Source organism: Podarcis bocagei, assembly GCF_964188305.1.
Source record: "Podarcis bocagei genome assembly, chromosome: 11".
Taxonomy (NCBI): domain Eukaryota; kingdom Metazoa; phylum Chordata; class Lepidosauria; order Squamata; family Lacertidae; genus Podarcis; species Podarcis bocagei.
In genome coordinates this window covers 7449318-7473297 of record NC_138136.1, presented here as the reverse complement: position 1 = coordinate 7473297, position 23980 = coordinate 7449318, and the positions used below count along the sequence as shown (strand labels likewise).

The 23980-nt window shown below is 43.4% G+C and overlaps 1 protein-coding gene across 8 annotated transcripts in view; it reads right to left on the bottom strand.

The window, feature by feature from the left end:
* NTRK2 (neurotrophic receptor tyrosine kinase 2) overlaps window positions 1-23980 on the bottom strand; it is a 170175-nt gene that overhangs the window by 49606 nt on the left and 96589 nt on the right. For 7 of the 8 annotated variants that reach the window (XM_081213621.1, XM_081213623.1, XM_081213622.1 and 4 more), the window contains one exon: window positions 3307-3495. In XM_081213621.1, coding sequence (XP_081069747.1) covers window positions 3307-3495 — 189 coding nt within the window. The remainder of the gene's footprint in view (window positions 1-3306; window positions 3496-23980) is intronic. The other variant, XM_081213628.1, reaches the window with a different exon arrangement.

Genomic DNA, 23980 nt, shown 5'->3' with positions numbered 1-23980 from the left:
CACTCCATTTGGAAGCAAACTAAAGCAACACGGAGTTTGCAGAGAAATAGCAGGTGTTTGGTGATATCCACTGCGTGTTGGACAAAGGAATTATGCAGCGGGATCAGTTAAATTAATTGTGTTGGGCTCGAAACTTGTACAAGCAATATATCACATGAATAGTTGGGAGGCCAGTCTGGCTGGAAACCGGACGCTGAACAAGAGAGTCCTTTGGCCAACCCAGCACAACAATTTCTAATGGCTGTGTAGTCCAGGGGTCAGCAAACTTTTTCAGCAGGGGGCCGGTCCACTGTCCCTCAGACCTTGTGGGGGGCCGGACTGTATTTTTTTGGGGGGGAATGAACGAATTCCTATGCCCCACAAATAACCCAGAGATGCATTTTGAATAAAAGGGCACATTCTACTCATGTAAAAACACACTGATTCCTGGACCATCGCAGGCCGGATTTAGAAGGTGATTGGGCCGGATCCAGCCCTTCGTTTGCCTACCCATGGTGTAGTCTTTGAGGACCAGAATCCCTTTGCAATTCTTCTCACTTAATGATATAATTTGCCCTTTTAAACCCACTCCCAATTCCCAATTTTTGGCTTGCTTTGGTTTAGGTGACAGGAAAATGAAGTACATTCTTTGCCCCAAAGAATTCTGGGCCCTGTAGTTTGTTAAGGGTTGCTGGGAATTATAACTCTGTGAGGAGTAAACTACAGTGCCCAGAGTTCTTTGAGGGGAGAAATGTGCTTTGAACGTGCTTTATAGTTATTGTATGTGTGCAACCTTAGTTCCTTTAGTTCATGTTAGCTGCTGGTAACCTTTTCCTGGACAAAGGTTCTTCTTCCACAGTACATGATCCAGTTCTGTTGCTTGAGCCTTTATATTTACCATATTAAGAAACCTTACTTCAGTGTGGTGGGCTCAATTAAATTACCTTCTGGTATATTTTTGTGTAATATTAATGGCCATTCCCTGGTGAGTCTATTTGTGAAACATTTCCAACACTTCCTCCCCCCACGCCCCATTTCAATTTTGAAATATTAGCAGCCAAGGCATCAGTCAGCAGTAACAGTATCAACGAAAGGGCAAAAGGACGATAAGGGGATATTGCATCTCTCGCCAGAATTTGTAAAACAAATACAGGCCCTCCAAATAGCTGTATGAGATGCTTTCAATCTTATGGGGGTCTTCAAGAGTGAGAGTGTAATCTTTAAAAAATTAAACCACTGCCACCCATCCTAACACCTGCAGATTACTTCACTGCAATGCCATTCTAACAGTTATAATGGGAAATTATAGGTCATTCCAAGGTGAAATGCTGCTCCTCACACTGCAAAATTTTTGCACACAATGGCCTCATATCAAAAATTGCCTTTCCATATTCAGACCCTCCTTGTGAGTCTGTGACTTCAATTGCTACTCTTATCCATCTACAAGTAGGTAATGCAGGGAAACTAGGTAGACGTTCTTGATCTTGTTCACCAGCCCATAGAAAAATCTCAAGGAGACAGTTTAATCTGAAGGATAAACCAAAAGGGACAGAGCCCAGCAATGTGTGAAGACTGGAAATGAAAAATTCACCATACATGAGATGGAGATTTACAGGGATATTTAAAAGAGAGACATGTTAAAACACTCCAGATATAGAATGAATGGGAGCAGGAGCCCTCTGCAGACTTGAAAAGGAGCAGAGAGCCATTCTGAATCATGTAATGTTTAAGGTTTCAAGTACTGGGACCAAATCTCAAATTCTCTGCTGGTTCATTCAAACTTTTGAAGCTAGAGGGTTGGGATGTACAGTGGTACCTTGGTACTCAAACATAATCCATTCTGGAAGTCAATTCAACTTCCGAAACATTCAAAAACCAAGGCGCGGTTTCCAGTTGGCTGCAGGAGCTTCCTGCACTCAAAATGTTTGAAAACTGGAACACTTACTTCTGGGTTTTCGGCATTTGGGAGCTGATTTTTTCATCAACTAAGCCGTTCGAGAACCAAGGTTCCACTGTATAGAACAAGCCTGCTCTTGACAGGCTAAGATTACCATGGAAGCCAAGAGGTCAACTTTGAGCTCTTCCTTACCAACTCAGCCTGCTAGCTATTTTAATTTTAAATTTAAAAAGTTATTTTTTTGAAGAGAATAGGCTGGAATCTTGAGTTTGTTGCCACTGTTGGGAGCACTGATAATAGGGGGGAGCAACTAATAATAGGGGGGAATTAAAATGATTCTCACAACAGTAATCTACTGTTATGTAGAAGGAGTGTCTCCACCCCCATCGCTCTGCCCAGGCACTGAGGTCCAGCACCGAGGGCCTTCTGGTGGTTCCCTCACTGCGAGAAGCCAAGTTACAGGGAACCAGGTAGAGGGCCTTCTCGGTAGTGGCACCTGCCCTGTGGAACACCCTCCCACCCACCAGATGTCAAAGAGAAAAACAACTACCAGACTTTTAGAAGACATCTGAAGGCAGCCCTGTTTAGGGAAGCTTTTAATGTTTAATAGACTATTGTATTTTGATATTTTGTTGGAAGCTGCCCAGAGTGGCTGGGGAAACCCAGCTAGATGGGTGGGGTATCAATAACAAATTATTATTATTATTGATGATGATGATACAATCTACGGTCTCATTCTGCTTTTTATATATTGCTCCAATAATCAACAGAAAGTGTATTAGTGTATTTGCCTTGGCCTCTGTGGCACAATGGTTAGAGTGCTGGACTATGGACTGGGAGATCAGAGTTCAAATCCCCACTCAGCCATGAAGCTCACTATGTCACCATCTCTTAGCCTAATCTACCTCATGGGGTTCTTGTGGGGATGAACTGGGAAGGAAGAGAACCAGGCATACCACCTTACGTTCCTTGGAAGATAAAGGTGGTGTATACATGTAATAAATAAAATAATAAAAACATATACGAGAAACCATTAATTTAATCCAAACATCTCTAAACTTACCTGAAAACGAAACAAAACATTTGCATTACAACTTGACCTTTGGCATTTTGCAGGTTTAGCTTATGCCTCCTTGACATGTATTTAAAATTGTACCAGATTTTGATCTTCAGAGCCTGACGGATTCAAATGCTTAGAGAAATTCACCCGTCCCCATTTCTCCCACCTCAAAAGCTCATTTAGGCTGCAGTCCTACTTGCACCATGAGAGAAAGCCCAACTGAACACACAATCTAAACGAAATTAGATTATGGAGCATAATCAAAATGAAAAAGTTTAGGACTGCCTTGTTAATTTGCTGTTCGGCTCTCATACACAATTCAGGAGAGGAAAAAGCAGCGAAAGACATATAAACAAACATCTGTACTTACATGTGTCGGGCTTGAGTTGACTATTTGTGATCCCAAAATACTGAGGGTTTTCAATTACGGGAATCTTTGTCATTCCAATAATTACTGCATCCGGTCCGCCCTCGGAAGAAGATGGAGTGTTGCTTCCATTAGAGATGTGATGAAGAGGACTCGCTGAATCGTCGTCATTGCTGATAACTGAAGAAGGACCTAAAGTTAGAAACAAAGATGCCCCTGTAACTTGACATAGTTTTCCCCTCCCTCTATCATTGCTCTGGCCCTCACTTACATACTGTAAGGTTTTGCACAGAGGATGCAGGGAAACAGCTTTAGACCAGGACACCCAGAGGCCTAGCGCCTTAACTTCTGCACCTCCAAGGCAGCAGACCTACTGAAGGTTGAGCTGTGGGGCCTGTTTGCCTACCATTGACCAGGCTGCCTGCCTCCGACCTCAACGGCCGCCGCTTCTGGAAGTTGACCTTTTGCACATCACTTTGGCTCTGATCCTAAACGGCCTCGGTCCTGTATACCTGAAGGAGCGTCTCCACCCCCATCGTTCGGCTCAGACACTGAGATCCAGCACCGAGGGCCTTCTGGCAGTTCCCTCATTGCAAGAAGTGAGGTTACAGGGAACCAGACAAAGGGCCTTCTCGGTAGTGGCACCTGCCCTGTGGAACACCCTCCCACCAGATGTGAAGGAAATAAGCAGTTATCCTATCTTTAATATTTAACGCTGTACTGTTTTTAACACTTGATTGGGAGCCGCCCAGAGTGGCTGCGGAAACTCAGCCAGATGGGTGGAGTATAAATAATAAATTATTATTATAATATTATTATTATCCTGTTACCACTTTGGAAGCTGACCCACATCAAACCGTGGCAATTACGTATAGGTGGTGCTGACTTTTAGAAGGTTTCGAAGACGGTTTCTCCTGCTGTTGTGCTCCAATTAAAACTCTCATTCTCTTCCATTTGGATGGCATTTGGTACTTTTAAATCAATAAAGTGCCCGCTCATAAAGCACATGAAACTTAGCTACATATGAGCAGCGTAGAAATGCAACAAGTAAATAAAGAATAAAACACAGCAAATGTATAGATGATGACTCATGTCCTAAGCGGGTCTCCTTGTAAGATACTGGTGACTTTGTAAGTCATGGAATGTGGACGCAATGGAATGGATGGAGAAAAGAAGCTCAAATGAACCCTCTTCCAGAATGGCTTGCATGGTGAGGGAGGTGACAGTGCCGATTTGAGCTGTCTGGCTATCTCGCTCAGCATTGTGTACTCTGGGAATGGGGAGCCTCAGGCCCGGAGGACAAATGCAACCACTGAGGTCACCCTCTCACTAGTCATCCCTCGTTCCCAAGCCATGACCACACATCCCTTTACTATCCCCCCCCCCTTTTGCCCATGTTGTATTGTAAATTCACCGTCCAATGCAAAGTACTCTAGAGACTTTTCATAAACCAGAATTCATAAATCAGAAAGTTAATTCAATCCACTGACCATCTTGAATTCAGTTATATACGACACGGTGGTTCCTACCCCCTTAACTTCACTTTACCTGAAAAGCAATGACTTGCACCACAGTTACTATGGCTGCTTGCCACTACACCAGGGGCTGGAGCGTAGTGTTGTGGGAGTAAACGCCAATGAACCCCTCCTCTTACTTTGGACCCCAACTTAGAAAATACTTCAGGCTTCAACAAAAGTTCTTCATCCAGCTAAAATGCAACCTTTAGCACTTAATTAGAAATGCAAACAAGCTTGCAAAAACGTGTTAACATATCACCTGCTGTTGTGAACCAGGAAACCCAGCCTCTGCTTGATGGTGTTCCTCATCTTCTGACTTCCTCTATGCTACTCTGTTACAAACAAACTTGTAAATTTCATGATAGTCTCATTCTTTTGCCAGAACACTTCAGCAGATGACTTGGAACTGAAATTTGATTCTACTTATGGCCAAATATGTCTCCTTTTTGCTTCAGCGAAGACAACTGGAGTAGCATTTTGTTTTCTTTGCAATTGCTTGTTTCTATGGGTACCTTACATGAAATGTTGAGTTCCTTTTACTTGTTACTTTCCATCATATTAAAAGCCGAGTGGCTCCTCTACAGAGCAACTCCCTGCCCCCACCCAGCCCTTCCAGGATGGGATTAGCTCTTAAAGGGCTAGGGCATACAATAACAACAGTTCTAGAACAGGCATAGGCAAACTCGGCCCGCCAGATGTTTTTTTGAGACTACAATTCCCATCATCCCTGACCACTGGTCCTGTAAGCTAGGGATGATGGGAGTTGTAGTCCCAAAACATCTGAAGGGCTGAGTTTGCCTATGCCTGCTCTAGAAGAACCCCCAAGCTCTCAGGGGAGTGCTGCACCACTGAGAACAGGCCATCTACCTAACTCCAGGACCTGGAAACCACCCATCAACAATGCCTCCATCTCGCCAGGATTCATTCCCAGCCGCTTGACCCTCATCCAATTCCAGTTGTTACTGATTCCAGGCCCAGATCCAGTGCCTGAATAGCCTCTTCCGAATCAGATGAAAGGAGAGACAGAGCTGGGTGCCATCTGCATATTGATGACTCTCCAAATCCCTGGATGATAGTTCTGACCATCTTCATATAGATGTTAAAAAGCATGTGTCCTGCACAAATGCCAAGGAACTGAGCAGAAGACGCCCAGTGCTACTGTCCAGGATCAGTTCTGCAGGTACAAGAGGAGGTCCTGTCATATGGTGTCAGTACAGGAGGATACAATAGTTAATGGTATCTGGAGGCTCAGGGGACTTCAGTGGCTAGAAGTGTCTCTTACCAACTGCAGCTCATTTGACAGGGAAGGCCATTCCTGGCCCAGGAAAGCCTTACCACAGCAGTCCATGTGTTGCTTGCTTCAAGACTGTATTACTGCAATGCACTCTGTGTGGGGCTTTCCTCACTTGAACCAGAAACTATAGTTAGTGCAGAATGCTGGAGCACGATTGCTGACAGGTGAGGCCCTGTGCTCAAAAGATCTGAAACGTTGCCGATTTGCTGCTGGGCCAAGTTACTATTAGCATATAAAGCCCTTAACAACTTGGACCAATTCACTGTACTCTTTTAAGCACTTGCTAATAACATTCTGGTTTAGACAAGCCCACCGAGATGCTAAGAAAGCTGAGGTAATCTTGATCTGTTTTTAACTTGTTTTCTGTTCTTTCCTTTTTCCTCTTATTTACTTTAATTGACTATAATAATCTCAAAATCAGAAAAAAGAAAGTGGAGGTAATCTTGATCTGTTTTAAAGTAGAGTTATCGTTATTCTTTAATTATTCTTTATTAAATTTATATACCGCCCTACACCCGCAGGGTTGTGATTTTTTCTTGATTTTACTGTCTTATCTTTTGTAAACTGCCTTGAGGTTTGTTTGTTTTTACAATCAAACGGTGTATACATTTTGTTAATTAAATGATATCAAAAGCACAACGGGATCAAGAACCAACAGAGTTGCACTCCGTCTTGTCGCTTACCTGATAAAGGTTATCAGTCAGGGTGACCAAGGTCATTTCAGTGCCATCTATGATGCCAGAGTGAAATAGGTAGCTTCATCCAAGCATGCCTGAAACTGATCAGCTGCCATCTCTCAATGCTCTTGCCCTGGGACATTTAGAAGTGGATCATAGCTATCTAGAATTTCAGAGTCCAGGGAGGGACTCTTGAGAAAGGGATGACTGCTGCACCTTTTTTTGGGAGAGAAGTATCACCCCCCCCCCATCTCAACCATATGGTCAAACCTTCCTGGCTAATATTTATTAGCCATGATAGGCAAGGGTCAACAGAACACACAGCACATGAAGCAGTATCCAGTGTTAGTTATATTTTATATTCAGAGTAGAAGCAATAGAATTAATGGACATGATTCACTTAGACCCAGAGTTCAACCAATGACATGGATGGACCTAACTTACCGGTAGTTGAATGTAACCTGTGATAATCGAGACCCCTGCCGGTATCCTGCCTCAGGCCACAACAAGTGAAACTGATCCCACAAACCAATATTAGACAGTGCTCTGAAAACCTTCACCTGACCTACATTAATGCCACACAAACAGCCATAACAGAAAACAATAAAACAAAAACCGCCATCATATTTTAATATCCTAAAAGAAGATACCGTATTTTTCGCCCCATAAGACGCACTTTTTCCCTTCCAAAAATGAAGGCGAAATCGGGGTGCGTCTTATGGGGCGAATGGGGAGGTCCCACCGGGTGCGCAAGGCTTGGGGCGGCAGCCTGTCGCCCGAAGCACGGGGAGCCGGCACACGCTGAGCTCCGCACGCCCCAAGCTCCTGGTGTAGCGCAGCACACCTGGGGGGGAAATAAATTTTTTTCCCTTTATTTCCCCCCAAAAAATCTAGGTGCGTCTTATGGGCCGGTGCGTCTTATGGGGTGAAAAATACGGTAATAAAACACTCCAGACAAAACTGTGGCAATGAATGAGCTTAGTGCAAGAGTTCTGATTTCGCAATGCCTACTTTTTTTCCCTTTTGTCCTCTATTTGTTATGTAATTAACAGATGGCAAATCTCTGTGTGTCAGGAGACAGCTAAATTTACACCTCTTTAAATACCTTGTTTGTCAGCTCCCTTGATAAATGTGAGTAAACTGGCGTACAAACTGTTTTAATGCTTGCTTATCTGACAGACTAGCTATTAGATGAAAAGCTGCATCCCATTTCCTTAATGTACTGCCAAATTTACACCACAGTCAAAGGCTACGCTATAGAGCCAACACTTAATTGAACAACCAAATGTATGCATGAGGTTTCAAGAATGCAAAACAATTTTCAGAAGGGAATTTAAAAACACTCACTTCGAATTGGAAGTAGCTTTCACTGTTCCATCAACTCTCCCATACGCACAGTGTGTGAACTTTGAGGCAAAGGGTAATTTTCCACCCAAATGCTGAAATTCTGCTGCATCTGGTTCAAATGGGGTCAGCTAATTACTTGTCAGAAGCAGAAGGAACCTTTTGATAACACCTATTATTGATGTTGTTTTCACAAATCCAGCTTTGGCTTATAACCAAAAGTTGGAAAAGTACATTTTAAAAAAAAAAAATGGCTAGAAATGCAGGTCACTAATAGCTAACAGTAACCACATATGGAGTTCCGCTTGATGTTCCCAGCTGAATTCATGTGAAGATTATTATTTTTCTTATTTTTTAAAGTTGGAAACTAAAAACAGATAAGAAACAGCAATCTGCCTAGGAGAGAGAGAACGTAGGAGAAATACTTCCGCCCTAGCTTTCCGTCCTTCCTTCTTATATCTGATGTACATTCTGAGTTGTATGAAGTTGTACGTGAATCATTTCCAATACAGAGTCTAGCCTGGAGATTTGGAAAAGTACCGTATTTCTCCATGTATAAGACTAGGTTCCCCCCTAAAAATAATGTCCAAAATTAGGGGGTGTCTTATACACTGATACATCTCCCCCCAGTTTCTTAAATCTGAGTCCCCAAAAATGTCTTATACATGGGGACATCTTATAGACGTAAAAATACGGTAGTTATCCATGTTTCTTATGTAGGCTCCCCCCCCTCAAAAAATGCATAGATTGCGACTGGCCCTACTGAGGTGTGTCAACGTTCTGGTGGAGAAACCGTTTCCTGCTGCACACACCGTGGAAGTGCCAGAAGCCACCACACCATCCTCTGACCCTCCCACAAGAGCCTCACTCCCCCACAAAATGTCCACTGGCATACATTTCCACAGAGAACTCTCACTCCAGGAAGCCATTTGTAGTGTCATGCAATAATAGCAGAGTACAGTGGTGCCTTGCAAGACGAAATTAATTCGTTCCGCAAGTTTTTTCTTCTTGTGAGTTTTTCGTCTTGCGAAGCACGGTTTCCCATAGGAATGCATTGAAAATCAATGCGTTCCTATGGAGACTGTCCGGGGACAGAGGGGAAGCGCTGCTCTGTCCTCTCTTTTGAAGCAAGGGGCTGCAGGGAGAAGATAGCTTCTCCCTGCAGCCCCTTGCTTCAAAAGAGGTCCGGGGACAGCGGGGAAGAAGCGCTGTCCCCGGAGCTTGCGGGGCAAGCTTCGTTTTGTGAAGCAAGCCCATAGGAAAATTCGTCTTGCGAGGCAACTCGAAAACGAAAAAACCTTTCGTTTTGCGAGTTTTTCGTCTCGCAAGGCGTTCGTCTTGTGGGGCACCACTGTACTTTACTTGTCCACTCAAAACATCTGAAAGTCCATGCTTCCCAGTTGCTATTGCACACAATAAATCTGATATCGGAGACCCAGCCTGATTGAATTCCATTGCTGTTACCGCTCCCACCTCTTGCCCAACAAATGCAGGGGCAACTTAAGAAACTAGAATGTGAAGGCTGCATCAATGTCTCTGAAATATTAAAGCAATAAAAGACTTCATTCTTTGCCAAAATGAGTAATACGTTGGGCAGTGGTTGTTTTTATATTTATAGCTTTACTTATTGTTTGGAGTAAGTAGGTCTTATAGAAGCTGGGTCTACTTCAGAGTTAGCCAACATGCTGCCTTCCAGATTTTGTAGATTCCCAGTGCTGGAGACAGCAGGCCTGTGTGCGCCAATTGGGGGGGGGGGGTCGCAAGTAGCAAGTGTGCTCTGGCGCTCAGGTCCTGTTCACTGGCTTCCCACTGGCACCTGGGTGGCCACGATGAGAACAGGATAATGGGCCTTTGGTCTGATCCAGCAGGGCTCTTAGGTAATCCTCACTGGTCCCAGCCAATGGGTCAGGGATGATAGAAGTTGCAGTCTGCCATCTGGAGAAAATCCTATTGCTTACACCTGTTCTACTTCTGATTCTGGAAATGGCACGTAATACATCCTAAGTACTTATCCTCTTCTCTAGTTCTTTCTACCCTATCCCATAAATTCCTGTGTGCCTCCCATATTCACTTTTCTCTCAACACCCTTGCAACAGGATCCTTCTCATTCTCCCCTTAGGAGGTTGGATTCTCTGACTTCCTACAACTCTTCCAGAGGCTACAAGAGACTCTCTCTCTCTCTCTCTCTCTCTCTCTCTCTCTCTCTCTCTCTCTTGTATTCCATATTTTCTCTAGAATGCTGAACATTAAAGGTATATTCTCATGTTTGCTTTCTGTTTCCATTGCACATATGGTTTTTCCAGTTAGTTTTTTTCTTTATGGTGTTGCAGGGTGTATTTTTGGATGACACACTTAGAAATGGAGTACCTTCCAAAGCTGGCCTGCTGGTTGTCCTTTTTTGAGTGGTGTGATACTTCTGTGGGTATCACTGACAATGCTGAGATACAGTTCCTTTGCTTTCAAAAAGGAAAAAGAGGGAACCCAATGAACTTTGGAATTTTTCATTCATCCTTGTCCACAGTATCTGTGGAAACAACGTTGGGGTAGGCCTTCGTGCCTTGCTTGCAAACAACATAAGGAGGTCCGTCAGCAAGTGCTGTCTGGTGGGTCCTGTCCTACATTGACAACTGCCCCCCCCCAATTCTTAATTTTCCAGAACGCCATGAAACATAACAATGGGTGCTCTCAGGCCCCGTCAGGTATTTAAAATGGCAGCTTTCCTGATCTGGTGCAACAGGACCATAGCACTGGTTGTCTTCACTAGGCCCCAAAGGACTACATGAAGAGGCCAGGTCAGTTTGTGGGCTTCCTACAGGTATCCGGCTGGGAATTGTTAGAAACAGGGAGAATGTGTGCCAATTTACTCTTCATTTCTAATACGCTGTTCTATTTACAAAAGCTGACTGGACTGGCAGTGGAATCTTACTTCAACACTTGTGACGGGACAGGTCGGCTTAGGGGAGGCCAAACCACACAAACAGCTTTAACCTCCCTCCCCAAAATCTTGCTGCTGTTCTCTGCACCAAAACATTTGTCGTCTGAAGTGGCTGCCTCACTCTGCCTAATAGTAGGGCAGGCCTCATGCGCTGGGCTCCAGCTCTTTTCCTACTGCGTATCATTGTGCTGCTGGCTTTGGTGTCCTTGGCTCTGGCCGAGCCCCTGAGTTTTGACTGCCACTGTAAGCACATGACCTCCTCAGCTTATGGGAAGAAGCTCCAGCTCCTGGATGTTACACAGGAAATTTGCAGCATGCTCAAGCAAGAACACTGGTGTGCCATGCGCCCAACCCTATGGCCTCATCTACTGGGGGAGAAAATTGTAGGGTCGTGCTGGAGCTCACAACGCATTTCCCCCAGGAACAACTTGAATAAAACATTCCCAGTCTATTTGTACCAATATTTAACTTAATAAATCTTGTTTGACTTCTTCAGAGGGCTGATCTCTCTTGAAGTATGTCACTTTCCCTCCATTCAAGCCTTCTGGGTAGCCTGTCTATTTCAGCGACATCTGCAATGTAGTACATGGAGGATTTCCTCCTGATCTTTGACAGGAATGGGCTGTCTGCCTATGCAATAAGTTCAAGTTCAAGAACCAACTTGCAAGATTTCACTCCCCCTTGGCTGAATGGGATCCAAGCTCAAGGTCACAGTTCATGAAATGAAACACTTCTTTATGCAGCTTTCATTCCACCTATCAGGCCATTGTCATGTTACACCTTTTTGGGTTGACAGGGAAATATATTTCTCTAAGGCCCGAAGAGAAGGGCAATGGGTTACCTTGTAGTTCGACTTTGATGAAGAGGAAATGCATTGAAGTGACATTTTTAGTGTTCGGACAAATTTGGCAATAAGTCATAGCAAGGGCAGAGAAACAGTTGCATTGTGGTTCATCCTAAATAATCAACAACTGCGTCAAAGGGTTACTCTTGCTAATTTAAATAGAACACACCTTTCAGAAACAGATCCTGCATAATAAATGTTGATGTCAAACACGCCAGTTCCCTAGAGAATGATGAAATAAGCAATTTCCCGATTGAAATGAATATATACTCCTTTCAGCTATTTGTATTTTATTATAGCTCTGCTATCAAAAGTGCTCACGGCTGCAAGTTTGATCCAGAAACCATTTTATAATGGCAACCAATGTTAGTGGCCTGTTTGCTTACAATGAACTCTCCACGTGGGATCAGACTGCTGTGACTCTATGCTCACTTCAGACCACTGGAAACTCTCTTAGACCACCAGCTCAGTATTGTCTACACTGACTGGGGCTCTCTAGGATTTGAGACAGGGGAAAGACATTCCCAGACCTATAGGGAGATGCCAAGAATCGAACCTTATTAGTCCTAAATGGAAGGTAGCAGAAACACTGGTTGCTGATAGAATCAGACATTCCTGATTGCCCTTCAGTTCATACAAGTGTTTTTTCTGTAATCAGGTGGAAATAAAGGTAAAGGTACCCCTGACCATTAGGTCCAGTCACGGACGACTCTGGGGTTGCACACTCATCTTGCTCTATAGGCCGAGGGAGCCGGCGTACAGCTTCCAGGTCATGTGGCCAGCAGGACTAAGCCACTTCTGGCGAACCAGAGCAGAGCACGGAAATGCCGTTTACCTTCCCGCCAGAGCAGTACCTATTTATCTACTTGCACTGGCGTGCTTTCGAACTGCTAGGTGGGCAGGAGCTGGGACCGAGCAACAGGAGCTCACCCCATCGCAGGGATTCGAACCGCTGACCTTCTGATTGGCAAGCCCTAGGCTCTGTGGTTTAGACCACAGCACCACCCGTGTCCCTAAATCAGGTGGAAATACACAAGCCCAAATTAGAGGAGTGGCATTTCAAATGTGGAATGTGCCTGCCTGCATCATTCTTCCTTATTCTCCTTAAAACACATACATCCTCTTTTGAGAGTGGAGAGTATAAATCAGTGAATGATAAAGAATTGTACAGGGAACACAGACAGCACTCAGGTGTGACTCTTGCTTGTGTTTGGTACTTGGGCCATCTTGGCTGTGAGTCTTGCAAGACCTGCTCCCTGCCCTGCAAGCCTTTCCCACTTGGGCTGGACAGGTGGGACCCTGACTGATTCCAGCTACAGAAGCCGAGGCTGCTGAACAGCCCCTTGGGCTGAAGCATTCTTGGGGGGGGGTTGTTGGGGGGGTATTGTTGTTGTTATTTTTTTGTATTTTTATTTTGGAAATTGTGATTTATGTGGAAATTGCTCAATTTGGTTGTATACGCTTTGATGTTTTGTTTATTGTTTATGACTACTTCTGTTTGTAGTTATGCATTTTTTTTAATTGTTGCAAGCAGCCTTGATCATTGTTTTAACTTTGGAAAGGGGGCATACTAATAAAATGATGGATTGACTGGGCACAGTGGTGCAATTAGGTAATTTTAGAGAGGGGACTTTATGGTCTTATGCCCCACCCCTTCAACACCTTTAGTTCAGAGCTTTCCAAACTGTGTTTCCTGGTGTGTCCTGCAGAGGACCTTAAGGTCCATGAATAATAATAGCTTAAAGGTCCCGGGCCCTAAGGAAGCCAGAGTATCCTCCACCAGGGCCAGGGCTTTTTCAGTGATGGCTCCGACCTGGTGGAATACTCTGTCCCACGAGACTAGGGCCCTGCAGGACTTGATCTCCTTCCGCAGGGCCTGTAAAACAGAACAATTCCACCTAATTCAATCAGAATTAGTCTGATCCTCTATTCCCTTTTCCCTTTCCTCTTCTATGAAGAAATCCTTTCTGGGACCCCACATTTAAATTCTTCCCTGATCTCCTTGCTGGCCCTTGTAGGACCAACTTGGCCAATTAGCCCTGGTGATCATTCGATTTCTGTCTGGGTTCCCCCCCCCAAAAAAAAATGACCCCTGCATTTTAGAATTTTATTGATATTGATGCTGCATTTTATGTTGTATTCTATGCTGTTTTATGCTGTTTTTAAGTCGCATTTTAATCAATGTTTTATATTTGTTGTTAGACTCCCTGAGCCCGATTTTTAAACTGGGAAGGGCGAGGTATAAATAAAAATGTATTATTATTTTTTAATTATTAACATATTAGTGTGTTGGCTGCAGTGTGTGTCGTGTGAATGCTCTCCACACTCCTGGAAAGGGGTTAGTTTAACCTCCGGTTTGCTGGCAAAACCGAACTACCATGTCACGAAATTATGCATGTCTAAAAAGTGTGTCACCAATGTGAAAAGTTTGGATGTGGTAAGATGACCCTGCAGCAATGAGGGGTCTTCTACTCATTCAGCTAAGTGGATCTCTAACAGTGAGCCATCCAGACTTTCCTAACAGACTGATCCTGTGCATGTTTACTCAGAAGCAACTCCCACTTAGTTCAGTTGGACTTCCTCTAAAATAAATGTGAATGAGATTAGATTATTAACTCGTAGCCTCATTATACATAACAAGTCCCATGGGAATGAGGATCAGAGAAGCCCTCTTTATGTTCAAATATATAAAAGGATGTCACATAGAGGAGGGAGAAAGGTTGTTTTCTGCTGCTCCAGAGAAGCGGACACGGAGCAATGGATCCAAACTACAAGAAAGAAGATTCCGCCTAAACATTAGGAAGAACTTCCTGACAGTAAGAGCTGTTTGACAGTGGAATTTGCTGCCAAGGAGTGTGGTGGAGTCTCCTACTTTGGAGGTCTTTAAGCAGAGGCTTGACAACCATATGTCAGGAGTGCTCTGATGGTGTTTCCTGCTTGGCAGGGGGTTGGACTCGATGGCCCTTGTGGTCTCTTCCAACTCTACGATTCTATGATTCTATGTGTTACTCACATAGAAGACCCTGGTGGGCAGTAGCTACTCATGTGTAGAGGTTCCTCTTCAGAGATCTCTCTGCAAATATAGGGGGCAGGCAGGCCAAGCTGTGCCGAGCAACCTCCCCTCCACTACGCATGAGTGCTCTCCAGACCAGTAAAGCATGAAGTCTTGAAATAATCAGCGCATGATTTTTAGCAAATGACGTTTTCAGCCATTTCTGTCCTGGAGAGACAATAGTCCATTTATACAACTGCAGATTAATGTTCTGTTGTTAAGAATGAGTTAAAGTAATACATCTTCCTTAGCCCAATGCCGTGCAAAGGGGGAAATGATGGATCTTTGGTCTCTTATATTACAAAGAGCGACAGTTTCATGTCTACATAATGTTTAATTGAAAATCTATGAAAATCCATTCCTCATTTTTAACCCCTGAGAAATTAATGCAAGATCAAATCTTGAAAACTCCTTGGTTCATGCTGAGACAAAACTATCAGTGGGAGTTTTGCCAGAGTAGGTATTAAGGACTTGCATGACTTGGCCCACGGTACCAGAGAAATATGAGCTATTAGCTCAATTCATCTATGTCTAAAGTACATTGCTCAAGCCCTAACATTCTGCTAGAGCCCGGCTTTGCCAGACTGTTTGGCACAACCACTAGGGCTTAGCAGCTGTTAGAGATTTGTGAGGACGGCAGGACTGAGTTCTTTCTAACAGTTCTAAGGAACAAATGAAATGCCTTCTGGTCAACGTGCCCATAGCATTTGCCTCCTCATAAACCCAAAAGACAAATCATAACATAAACCAAAGTAAAGATTTATAGTATACAGTGATGCCCCACAAGACGAATGCCTCGCAAGACGGAAAACTTGCTAGACGAAAGAGTTTTCCGTTTTGGAGGTGCTTTGCAAAACGAATTTCCTATGGGCTTGCTTCGCAAGACGACAATGTCTTGCGAGTTCCTGCTGGGGTTTTTCCCTCCCCCCCTTTTTCTAAGCCGCTAAGCCGCTTATCAGCTGATCCGATCAGCAGATAAGCCGCTAAAAGCCGCTAATAGCGCTAATCCGCTAATCCGTCAATGGGCTTGCTTCGCAAGACGAAAAAACCGCTAGACGAAGAGAATCACAGAATGGATTCTTTTCATCTTGCGAGGCACCACTGTACAACTTAAAAGATGGCTTACCCCTCCAGGTGAATTTTTTGAAGAACAACTGGGGACCTAACACCTGACATTTCACAGGATCTACCTTTCTACTTCTCCCCACCCCCTTTAAGAAGAACATAAAAAGAGGCCGAATGGATCATGCCAAAGACCCTTTTAGTCCATCCTTCTGTCCTTCTGTGGCCGACCTGACACCTGTGGGAAGCCCCAAAACAGCACTGAATGCAACAGAACTCTCCCCATCCTTTCAGCTCAGCAGGTTAGGAATTGAGGAGACCTGAAGCATTTGTTAAAGCACAATTCTATGCATGTATACCCAGCACAAAGTTCCACTACCCTTATTATGTAATATCTGTCTACATAAACTACTTCCTAGATAGGATGTGGGGAAGAAGAGTCATGGAGGCTGCACTGAACTCTGGAGAGGGGACAGGATACAAACAAATAAAATAGATGAAGTTCCTGAAACAGAAAAGTCCCCTTGGCTTAGGAGTGAAATAAAATTAGCCGAGGTTTCAACCTCATACTCATTTGAATCAGTAAGCCCCACTGAACTCAATGGCGGCATGTAGCTATAGGATTGTGCTGTTCAGACTTTTAAATCCTAGCTAGGTATTAAAAGCCAAAGTCTATAAAATGTCCCAAATTCAGAAAGTCTTTTAATTTTGCATTCTGTAGTACTTAAAAAACAAAACAAAACGGGAACATGCAACTTCTTCAGAGGTCAGGACAGGAAAAACTATTAGCCATATAAATAAGAAAACTTACCAAGCAACACTTTCTATTATTGTGGTGAATGTGTAGCTTTCTCTCTCCGCTTATAAATAATGAAAAGCTGGCATCCACTTTGACGTTAAAAAAAATATCTCTCAGTGACCTTTTCTACAGAAAGTCGTTGTAGTAGTAATAGAATTATTATTACAGAAGTATTGTTAATCACTTCTTCTTTTTTTTCAAACAAAGGGTAGACTCAGGCTGCATTAACACAAGCAACAAATGCCTTCAGTAATGCACACAAACAGCAAAGAGTATTTCGCTTGAATAAAAGACATAAGAGGGCTTGTTGAGCAGGTACATTTGAGAAATGCTCTAGGAATCCACAAAAGAATGGCTGTGGATTTATATACGTATATTGTATTTATATTTGTGTTAGGTTAGAGCAACAGAAGGTTAAACATCTGCATTTTCTTCTGGGGCTTTAAATATATTATATATATTGCGAAAACAAGGTAATGGAAAAGTATTTTGCACATGGCTGATCATGGATAACTACATTTTCTTTGAAATATTATGTGAATATCATGTTTGGGCTAGAGAAGAAACAGAAACCACTGCTCAGTCATCAGTCCATTACTTTTGCAATCCAGGCCAATGCCTTTCACACAATTTGATCCTATATATATGTCTCTGTGTGTCCAGCATATCATAAAATTTCAGGGCGGTGAATGCTTTTAAAACCAATAATTAAAGCGACTGGCTATTTAAACAGCTGCAAAGACAAAGATCTTCAAGAGATACCTTGAAGTGGCTGGCACATGGAGGAGCCCCTACCAAGGTCCATACCCTGGCCGTAAGCGCACTGTCAATAAAATCCTGGCTCTATTTTTTCCTCACTGCTGCCTCCTCATTGGCCCGGAGGAGGGTGAGGAATGACAGCAGCAAAGGGCAGCCACTGCTTGCTTCCTCACAAGCAGCTAGAACAATAGTAAAGAGAAAGATGAAGGCAGATGGCCCAGTATATGGTGTCCCAAAGCTCCTAAACTCCGTAGCTAACCCTGGGATGTGCGAGACCCAGCTCTCTGTTCCCATCAAACTCTTGACACTTGTGAACATTTCTTCTGGCATTTAAAGATATAAAGTGGAACTGACTTCATTAAGCAGAAGTTAGAAAGATTTGGCCATTTAAAAGCAATGAAAGAATGTTTAACACAGAATGGGGGAGATACATGGATTATCTAAAAAAAAATATTGTAAACAATTAAACACACTAGCTAGCAGGATTAATTTAAAACCAAGCAGTTAAAAGGTGACTTTGGAAGAAATATAGAGAGTAACAAATAAAAGGAGTTAAGGGGGAGATGCAATTTTGAAAATGTTTTTACAAGAAACCAAGGAAGGGGAGGAGGGAAGTCAAAACAAGTTTGTATGTAAGTATAATTGATGATGATCATTGTTAAATTGAACACTGAAAAATAATATGTATAAAAATAAAATAAAAGGAATGGAAGTGGGTGATCTAGAATGTCAGGACAGGGAAGCTGTCACAATGCAAAGTTCTATATGTGCAAATGGAATAAAAGCTCCTATCCCCATTCACTTACATGAAGAATATAGTTCCAGATTCCCATCCCTTTGTGTATTGAAATAAAATGGGGAATACATTATGGAAAAATGAACTCATATGTGCATCAGAGCCAGTGCACTCTCACAAGGGACCGTTGAATCTGGATTAGAGCAGGCATAGGCAAACTTGGCCCTCCAAATATTTTGGGACTACAACTCCCATCATCCCTAGCTAACAGGACCAGTGGTCAGGGTTGATGGGAATTGTAGTCCCCAAAAACATCTGGAGGGCCGAGTTTGCCTATGCCTGGATTAGAGTATATAAAAGTGCTCTTACTAGAAGGAGTCCTTTGCCCAGAAGGTCAAGAAAGAGCCAGTCTTGAAAATTGTAGGAACCAAACATTTTGCTGAAAATATTAATCAAATACATTGCTGCTATACCCAAGGTTGCAGGTTGAGTCCAGGAATATTCTGCCACTATGGAATTATCATAAATGAACATAGGAGCATGGACATGGGCCTAACCATGGAGAAGAAACCCTGACATGGAAGCTTGTGATTCTTAAATTGGCCTAATTTCTTTTGGATGGTGAGACAGTCTAGCAATGTGTTTCCAATAACAGCACATTCCACACAAGAACATTCCACACACAAGAGTGATCTGCATATTAAATATACAGTCATACCTCGAGCTGAATGTGCTTCGGGTTGAGCGCGTTCGAGTTGCGCTCCATGGCAACCCGGAAGTAACAGAGCATGTTACTTCCGGGTTTCGCCGCTTGTGCATGCGCAGACGCTCAAAATGACGCCACGTGCATGCGCAGAAGCAGCAAAACGCGACCCGCGCACGTGCAGACACGCCGTCGCGTCTTGTGTTCTGTTCGGGATGCGAACGGGGGCTTTGGAATGGGGTACCACTGTACAATGCAACACCATCAGCTATCATGTCTGTTTCAAGAAAAAAATAGTTGTCCCCTATGGCCAAATTACGCTGATTGTTAAGATGCTGAGGAGACTTCTGTCTTCCCAGAATGAAAAAAAAAAATGACTGCACATTTTGCAAACACAAACAGCTTAGATTGTAAAAATCTACATCTGCCAAGTTAGCAGAACTAGAATATTCAAAACCATGGGAAAAACATGACATGACTGTACAAATAGCAAGAAAGGGCAATGTTGAGGCATAATTGCTTTAACACTCATAGGATTGTTTTCTCTTCCCTTCAGAAAAAAGCAGATACGACTGCCCATAATAATCCACTTGCATTCACATCAACCAAAAATGTTTCAGAGTTTTTCCATTCCATTTCCCTGCTATGTTATAAAAAGAAAACAGCTTGTTTCCACAGTGTGCCTATGCAGAATCTATTCTAGTTCTGTGAGAATATATATATTTTTATGTGCAAAAATCTGAAAAACTGACCCAGTTATCTCAGTGTTTTTCTCCTAGTGACCTTCTCATGACAGAATGAGCAGGAAAGCAAGGAGTTGGGGCTGTAAACTGACAAAGCGTACCATGGGCATAGCCGGGCGGGCAGCCCCCCCCCCATCAATCAAAATCAATACAAATCTGAGGTTCTGCCTGCCCCTAACAAAAGCCTGCATCCCTAACAAAAATACCGTCTACGCCCATGAAACGTACAGGCCTCATCTAAAGGAATACCCAGAGGCATATACTTCTGGCGGATTGCCTCGCCAGAGTGGTGCATGCTCTGGTTATCTCCCTCTTGGACTACTACAATGCGCTCTACGTGGGGCTACATTTGAAGCTACAACTAATCCAGAACGCGGCAGCTAGACTGGTGACTGGGAGCGGCCGCCGAGACCATATAACACCGGTCTTGAAAGACCTACATTGGCTCATGGTACGTTTCCGAGCACAATTCAAAGTGTTGGTGCTGACCTTTAAAGCCCTAAACGGCCTTGGTCCAGTATATCTGAAGGAGCGTCTCCACCCCCATCGTTCAGTCCGGACACTGAGGTCCAGCGCCGAGGGCCTTCTGGCGGTTCCCTCACTGCAAGAAGCCAAGTTACAGGGAACCAGGCAGAGGGCCTTCTCGGTAGTGGCACCCTCCCTGTGGAACGCCCTCCCACCAGATGTCAAAGAGAACAACAACTACCAGACTTTTAGAAGACATCTGAAGGCAGCCCTGTTTAGGGAAGCTTTTAATGTTTGATGTATCACAGTGTTTTGGTGTTCTTTTGGAAGCCACCCAGAGTGGCTGGGGAAGCCCAGCCAGATGGGCGGGGTATAAATAATAAATTATTATTATTATTATTATTATTATTATTATTATTATTATTATTATTAAAATAAGGTGACTTGCCAGATACGGTGGGAAGTTCTAGAACAGCCTTTCTCAACCTGTGGGTCCCCAGATGTTGTTGGACTACAAATCCCATCATCCCTGAGCTCTGGCCTTGCTAGCTAGGGGTGATGGGAGTTGTAGTTCAATAACATCTGAGGACCCCCAGGTTGAGAAAGGCTGTTCTAGAGAGTCCAGCTGTTCCATTGTCTTGGCAAGGGCACTCAGGCAAAATTGGACTTGATCAATTCCTTAAGCATGTCAGGGCCAAACAACATTGTGCTGTGGCTATGCAGGTGTTGTTGTTTTGCACAAACTGCCAGTGTCGGACCTGCAATGTAGTGTTGTGTGTTGGAGGCACACCTGGAAGTACACGGATTAGCCACCCATGGGCTGGAGGAAGCAGAAGAAGAACAATGCCTTCCACTATCTCAGGCACCATTAAAGTGGAAACACCACCAGATTGATGAGTCCTGTACACATCTCTGGTCCCTGTCATTTCCCCAACTGAAATGACCTCTTTTGTCAGAACTGGGACACGTTCCACACATATCCTGATTAAGAGAAGGGTCCTAAAAGGCAATAAACCTCAACAAGTGAAACTGAATAGCATAACAAACAAACAAACAAACAAACTTACCTATGAAGCCAGTTCTATGACATGAAACACCAATGGGCACCCGTATGCCAATGGAAGATTTCCCTGGCACCTTCTCCCTGGTGAAATTAGGCTTGAAAACAGCCTTCTATTGTAGAAAGAGGCAGCTTTTTTTCAAGCCTAACTGCAGTGCAAGCGGTGAGTTTGGGGGGAGAATTAACTGCTGCATGGTGGTGTGAGAGTGGTTGCAGCACTTATGTGGGGTTCCAGCTTCTGCCCACAGGCCACCAAAGACTGGTGACCCCTGATCTACAGTATTAAAAGGTAGAAAAGGTAAAGGACCCCTGGATGGTTAAGTCCAGTCAAAGGCGACTATGGGGTTGCGGCACTCATCTCGCTTTCAGGCCAAGGGAACCAGCCTTTGTCCACAGATAGCTTTCTGGGTCATGTGGCCAGCAAGGCTAAACCGCTTCTGGTGCAACAAGACACCGTGACGGAAACCAGAGTGCACGGAAACACCGTTTGCCTTCCTGTCATAGCAGTGCCTATTTATCTACTTGCACAGGTGTGCTTTCGAACTGCTAGGTTGGCAGAAGCTGGAACAGAGCAACAGGAGCTCACTCCATTGCAGGGATTCAAATGGCCGACCTTCCAATCGGCAAGCCCAGGAGGCTCAGTGGTTTAGACCACAGCGCCACAACAGTGCAAGTAGATAAATAGGTACTGCTGTGGCAGGAAGGTAAACAGCATTTCTGTGCACTCTGGTTTCTGTCCCGGTGTTCCATTGTGCCAGAAGCAGTTTAGTAATGCTGGCCACATGACCCAGAAAGCTGTCTGTGGACAAATGCTGGCTCCCTCGGCCTTACAGTAAGATGAGCGCCGCAACACCATAGTCGCCTTTGACTGGGCTTAACCGTCCAGGGGTCCTTTATCTTTTATCTCTACAGTATTACCTAACTGGGAAATCATATTTGTTCCCCTTCTATTAAAGTTGTTTTAAGAAACTGGCATAGTTCCAGCCGTCATGGTTTCTTACCTGTAAGATGTTTCTTATCAGTTCATTTTGACATTGCAGTGTTTAAAACAAAAGTGACAGAGACATTGCTAAGATGCTTGATCCAGGAATGCAAGTAACTATGACCATTTACTCCTTCCTCAGTTGTTCTGCCTATTCATGTAGCGACCTCATCCTTTTTCTTATCCCATCTCTATCTGCACATTCCCTTCGTCCCCTCCCAGTTCTAAACCTAAATAGTATCCCACCCCCCCATTCTACCATAATGCAAATCCGAAAATGCTTTGGAGATTCAGTTTAGTAGTCTAAGGGATTCCAAATTATCATCAAAATGCTAAATAATTGTGGGATGCTGGATCAACCACATATATTTGCCTCAGCAAAATATTACATTTCCCTTACTTTCAATTTGGAAATGGAGTGATTTTTACTTGTCTGAACATACCCCATACTCTAAATTTTAAATAAATTTATGAGAAAAACATTACCAGCTACATATTTTAGAAAAGCACCAGAATATAAACATGCACAAATATCTACAAATTTCAGAGAAACAAAATAAATCATAACATAAGAATGATACATCAATGGATTCTATTTCTGGTTAGACTTTCACTGATGAAGGACTAGGTGGATGCTACATACATTTACAAAAAATGCAAGACACAATGGTAATGAATTATAAAACTTTATTGGCCTGTTAAAAAGAAGTTTAGAAATTTCAGCAAGTACAGTCTGTCCATATTGTCAAGATCGTGCTTTGAAATAAAATCAGTGATTGTCAATTATTTACAAGAAATATATATAAATATATAATTCATTTTAAGATGAATTGCAGGCAGAGTATCTAAAGTTTCACATTGTTGATGGATTACAGCAAATGATGGGAATTTTCCTCTTACTCAAATGGAAGTACAATCTGTATCTAGTACTGTTCCAGTGAGGTTCCACTGCTACAATAGGACTTCTGTTTCCTTCCTCCAACCCCAACTCAAACCACCCTACTCCAGAGGGTCTTCCAATCCTCTAGAGCTAATTTTGAGGGTCCGTGGGGGGACGACAGGAGAGAAAAAGGAAGTTCTGTTGTGCACACAGAAGTCCCTTGCAACAGCTGGGCTGCCGCACTGGATACAATCCTATGGTCCAAAAGAAATGGTGCCTTCTAATAGCAGCTATATTAAAGCTTTGATGTGATTTAATTAAATTGTAAACATATTTACATTGTGCATATGTCAGGAATCATGGGGGTTTAGATTTGATCTAAACTCAAATCAATTAAATGCTGAATATGTCAGCATCAGCTTGTTCCGGCTAGAGGAATAAATCCTGCTATTCTTCCTCTGTAAGGCACAGTACTGTATGAATGGGCTAGCAAAATATTGCTCACATTAAGCCATAGCTAAAAATCAACAATGGTTTAGTGTGAATGTGCAGTTGGTAGACACAGCTGAAAATTTCTCACTGTGCTCCTCCCTGCCTCTTGTGATGTCCAAACCTGGGCTTGTGCAGTAAGCCAAGGATAAAAAATTATGTTCCCACTTGTTTCTTCGGAGAGAAACAAGCTAGGCTTTGGACATTATGACAAGCCAGATTCTGGCTTGTTTCCTGGTAGTGGGAAGGCATGAGGAAGAAGTGCAGTGAAATTTTTTCATTCATATTAAACTGTACCTTGTTCAATGAGACATAGGAACCAGGCGACTGGCATGC